The sequence below is a fragment of the Trypanosoma equiperdum genome, assembly GCF_001457755.1.
Source record: "Trypanosoma equiperdum strain OVI genome assembly, contig: ctg_1765, whole genome shotgun sequence".
Lineage (NCBI taxonomy): Eukaryota > Euglenozoa > Kinetoplastea > Trypanosomatida > Trypanosomatidae > Trypanosoma > Trypanosoma equiperdum.
This window is the reverse complement of record NW_027123799.1, coordinates 1-3,929: the sequence shown is the minus strand read 5'-3', so window position 1 is coordinate 3,929 and position 3,929 is coordinate 1. Positions and strand designations below refer to the sequence as shown.

Below are 3,929 nucleotides of genomic sequence, written 5' to 3'. Positions count from 1 at the left end.
AGAGTGTTGTGAGTGTGTATATACGAATATTTCAGTAATAAGCGTGTTTACGAGGGTAGGATCGTCTTTAGAAGCAAAAGAACTTAAAGAAAAGGCAATACTTATATGGGAATAAGTGGGTGAGTGTGACAGGAAGTACAAGAATATTCTTGTTAAAGGTAATTGGGAAAGATAGAGGATGAGGAAAAAGGCATATGCGCAGCTTCATACACAGAAATGACGATAGCCGTATTCACACGCAAGCAAATTATGGGGGGAACAGTTATGGAGAGTCAATGTCTTCTCTAATGGGCACATACAGTTGTTAAGTTACACACTCTGATAAAAACAGCAACATATAAAGAAAGAAAGAAAGAAAGAAAATTCAAAATAAAAAAGTCCGGCGAAACAGATAAGAACATAGTGATACAGGAGTAGATTGTGTTTCATATTTCATTCACAAATATATGGATGTAACATCAGAAAATATTGTGCAAATTGTATTTTTTTAAAAGTGATGCTGGACCCCAACGTTAATTAGTAAGTACGAGAGGAGAGGGCCACACACAGTCAATGTGGTATGTTTGAAAAAATTAGGAACAGTGACTTGCAGGCAGAGGGTGGACCTGTCGGCGACTTGGTGGTGATTTCAAATTTATTAAGTGTATTACAGAACTTTAAAAGGGTAAAGAAAATGGAAAAAATCATATGGATGCTACTTCTCTTATGGCTGAATAAATCGATGGAAACAAGCAGAAAACACATTCCTTTGCCGCAAAAAAAAACCTGGAATAAATAAACAACAAAAAGTAATTGCACAATACAACCGATATCGGTGTGCTTAAAGGTAAAAAAACTCTTACATTACAACCATGTGTATGTGACCTTTATAGCGATAACCGTCGATCCGGGCTAATTATATTCGGCCTAATAAAGTAAGAGATTGATGAATCGCTGTATGATTGCTATTCCACATTTGTCGCATACAGATACACAAATAATGGCCAATAACAGAAACAAGATTCAGATTCTTTTAGCACTGATTATTTGCGGCACGTTATCAATAACGTCTGTGGAGGCAACAGGCCCGGCGATAACCGTGAACCACTTCAAAAAAATATGTACACTTGCGAAGAACCTAAGGAAAGTGGCAGGCTTAATTAAGTCCAAGATGACCAACAAAATAGATGCAATCGAAGAGGCGGAAAAGGCCGAGCTAAAACTACGGATACTCGCCGTGACCGCAGAAGAGTCCAACGCAACAATAGTTTACATGGCAGCAGCGGAAGCAGTGGGTGCATACCGCGCCCAAATGGAAAGTGAAACGGAAGCAGCCGCGGCGGTCGGCATTAACGGCGCGGCCGCCGCAGCGACACAAGCAGGCAGAATTGCCGAATTTGCTTCGATTCTGACTCAAGGAGCGAAAGGCGGCAGCACGACCGGCTATTGCATAGCCAGCGCGGCAGGCGGCAACTACGAGTTCAACAGCCAGAAATCTACCGACTGCATATCAACAGACTACAGCTACTCCGATAACGCCGTAAATTTTGCAGGAGACGGATTTAACGACCAAGGGTTCCACGATATAGCCGGAACAAGCATAGGCGACAGCACTGCGACCAACAAGTGCGCAATAACAAAAATGGCGGGCGGCTCAGCGACCGCAGCAGACCTATTTCAAACAGCTGGTCCACACGGACTAGCAGGCGGCCTAATAAAGACGACCACGACCAATGGAGGCCCAACTCTAACGTTCGAGACAGGAAACAACTTGGGCAGCGACTACAAAGCAGCCGGTAACCATGCACTAACCGGCCTTTACACAGCAATAGAAGCGGTACGGGAGCTGTCAGACCCTAACCAAGGAACCACTGTACAAACCATAATCGAGCATCCAAAAACCACAACGCAGACCAAAGCCATAATTGCACAAACCCTTAAAGCGCTGGGAAGCACAGCCGATCAAGACAAGTTAGCGTCAGATGCCGACAGCCTTCTGAAGAGCGTGATAGGCGCCGCCACGGACGAAGATAAGCTCCTCTTCAAGAAGATAGCAACACAAACAGTGCAAAAAATTGAAAATTCTGGGAACACTGACGTCACCCTCGACAAGATCAACGACGCGACAGACCTTCAGAAGAGACTAACCTTTCACACAGCAAAATTAAAAGAGAACCTCGCGGTGGCTCTGACAAAAGCGGCTTTAGCGACGGCTAAGCAGCACTGTAAGCCGTCACCAATCCCTAACCCAGATGAATCCAAGACTAAAAAAGAAGCCGATTGCAAAGATGGTTGTAAATTGACCGGCGTTGGCGACAATAAAAAGTGCGTAGTGGATCCGGATTTTGTCACAAAGGAAGTAGAGGGAGTTAAAGCGGAAAATGATGTAAAAACAAACACAAACACCACAGCAAGCAATTCATTTGTCATCAACAAGGCCCCTCTCTTGCTTGCATTTTTGTTTCTTTAATTTTTCACCTCCCTTTAAAAACTTTGCTACTCTGATATATTTTAACACATTAAAATTTCACTGAAAAAATATTGTGTTTTTGTGAAAATTCTTTCCTTGTAATTTTTTCTTACGAGGTAAAAATTTTATCCGTATCATTTTTTTAAAAAAAATTTAGGGGTAGTTTTTTTTCAAAGGTTTTAGGGTTAGTAATTTTTTTTCAATTTTCACAAATTTGGTATTTCCGACATCAGCCTTGCAACCTAAAAAGAAGAAAGGAGGGCTAGCAGGAGTTAGGGTACTGATTTTTTTAATTCGACATGTTTTTAAATTTTAAGTGGTGCAGCGGCTCTTTTTCGATGCAACCCTAACCATTATTCGAACCGTTGCCAACTCGCATTTTTGTAAATTCCCCATGCTGCAGGTTGAATCATCTCCGACTTTAAGCTTTACCTCTTTTTGCTTTTGTGAATTTCAGCTCTACATTTCGCGCTGCGAGCAGCCTAAATTTTCTTGTTTTTTTTGCTAACGCTGGCGCGTGGAAGTTTCTCTGCGCAAAACTATTTGCTTTTCAATTGACGCTAACGACAAAAATATTAATATTTGGAAGTATAAGAATATGGAGTTCGGCAGCTAAAACCAGCCGACACAGCAGCCTGGAAAAGTTGTAGCGCGGCACAGAAATCCCAGCCAAAGCAAGTGGAGGGAGCGGGCAGTTGACTGCAGCGTCAGCAGGGAAAAGCACGTATAACGCCATGCCCCAAGAGATCCGGCAGATGCCGTCAAAGATCTTAATGCAGGGCCCCATAATCACCACGGGGAATCAATCCACCGCAAAAACCAAGCAGAAAACCAACAGTAGAGGAACAGAATAAATGCAAACTGATAAACACAACTGCAGAAAAATGACCAGAAGCTGACTGCGATTTTAACAGCAACAAGAAAGAATGCAAAACTAAACCAGGAACCGAAAACAAAGCAGCAGCAACAGGAGAGACAAGTACCGTGGTAAACTGCAGTAAACACTAGACCAAGCAAGCATTTGAGGCGAAAAACAAGGATGTAAAACAGGGTCAAAAAGCAGGATGTGGATGGATTGACTATGTTGATGGTACAGGTAAACTTCCCAAGCCCGACTGCCGCTCTTTTAGTTTTCTTGTCAATAAGAAATTCACTTTGATGGCTACTGCGTTCGTGAGGGTGATAGTGTTCTAGCTCTCTAAGGATTCTTTTTCAAATTAATAAAATTTATGAAATATTACTATTTAAAAAGAATTTACTATAATAAATAAATTTAGTGAAATTTTTAAGTTTTGATATATTTTAACACTGTTTAGAAAACCTTTCCAAATCATTGAACATTTTGAGAATACTAAATTTTGGTATGAAAGTGGTCTATTTATATATAATATTATGGTGATATGGTTTGAAAAGTTAATACGCTTCTCATTTCTTTCATTTTATAGATATTATTTGAGGTTATTATAATTATAATAATAAT

General features: G+C 40.9%; 1 protein-coding gene across 1 annotated transcript; it reads left to right on the top strand.

Annotated features, from left to right (window-relative positions):
• Positions 1–925: 925 nt before the first annotated feature.
• TEOVI_000696300 (variant surface protein, atypical (VSG), putative) lies at positions 926–2,449 on the top strand (the record flags this gene model as incomplete). The annotated part of the gene is made up of 1 exon (XM_067223066.1): positions 926–2,449. The coding sequence occupies one exon, from the start codon at positions 926–928 to the stop codon at positions 2,447–2,449; it is 1,524 nt and encodes a 507-aa protein (XP_067079167.1).
• Between the last annotated feature and the right edge of the window lie 1,480 nt (positions 2,450–3,929).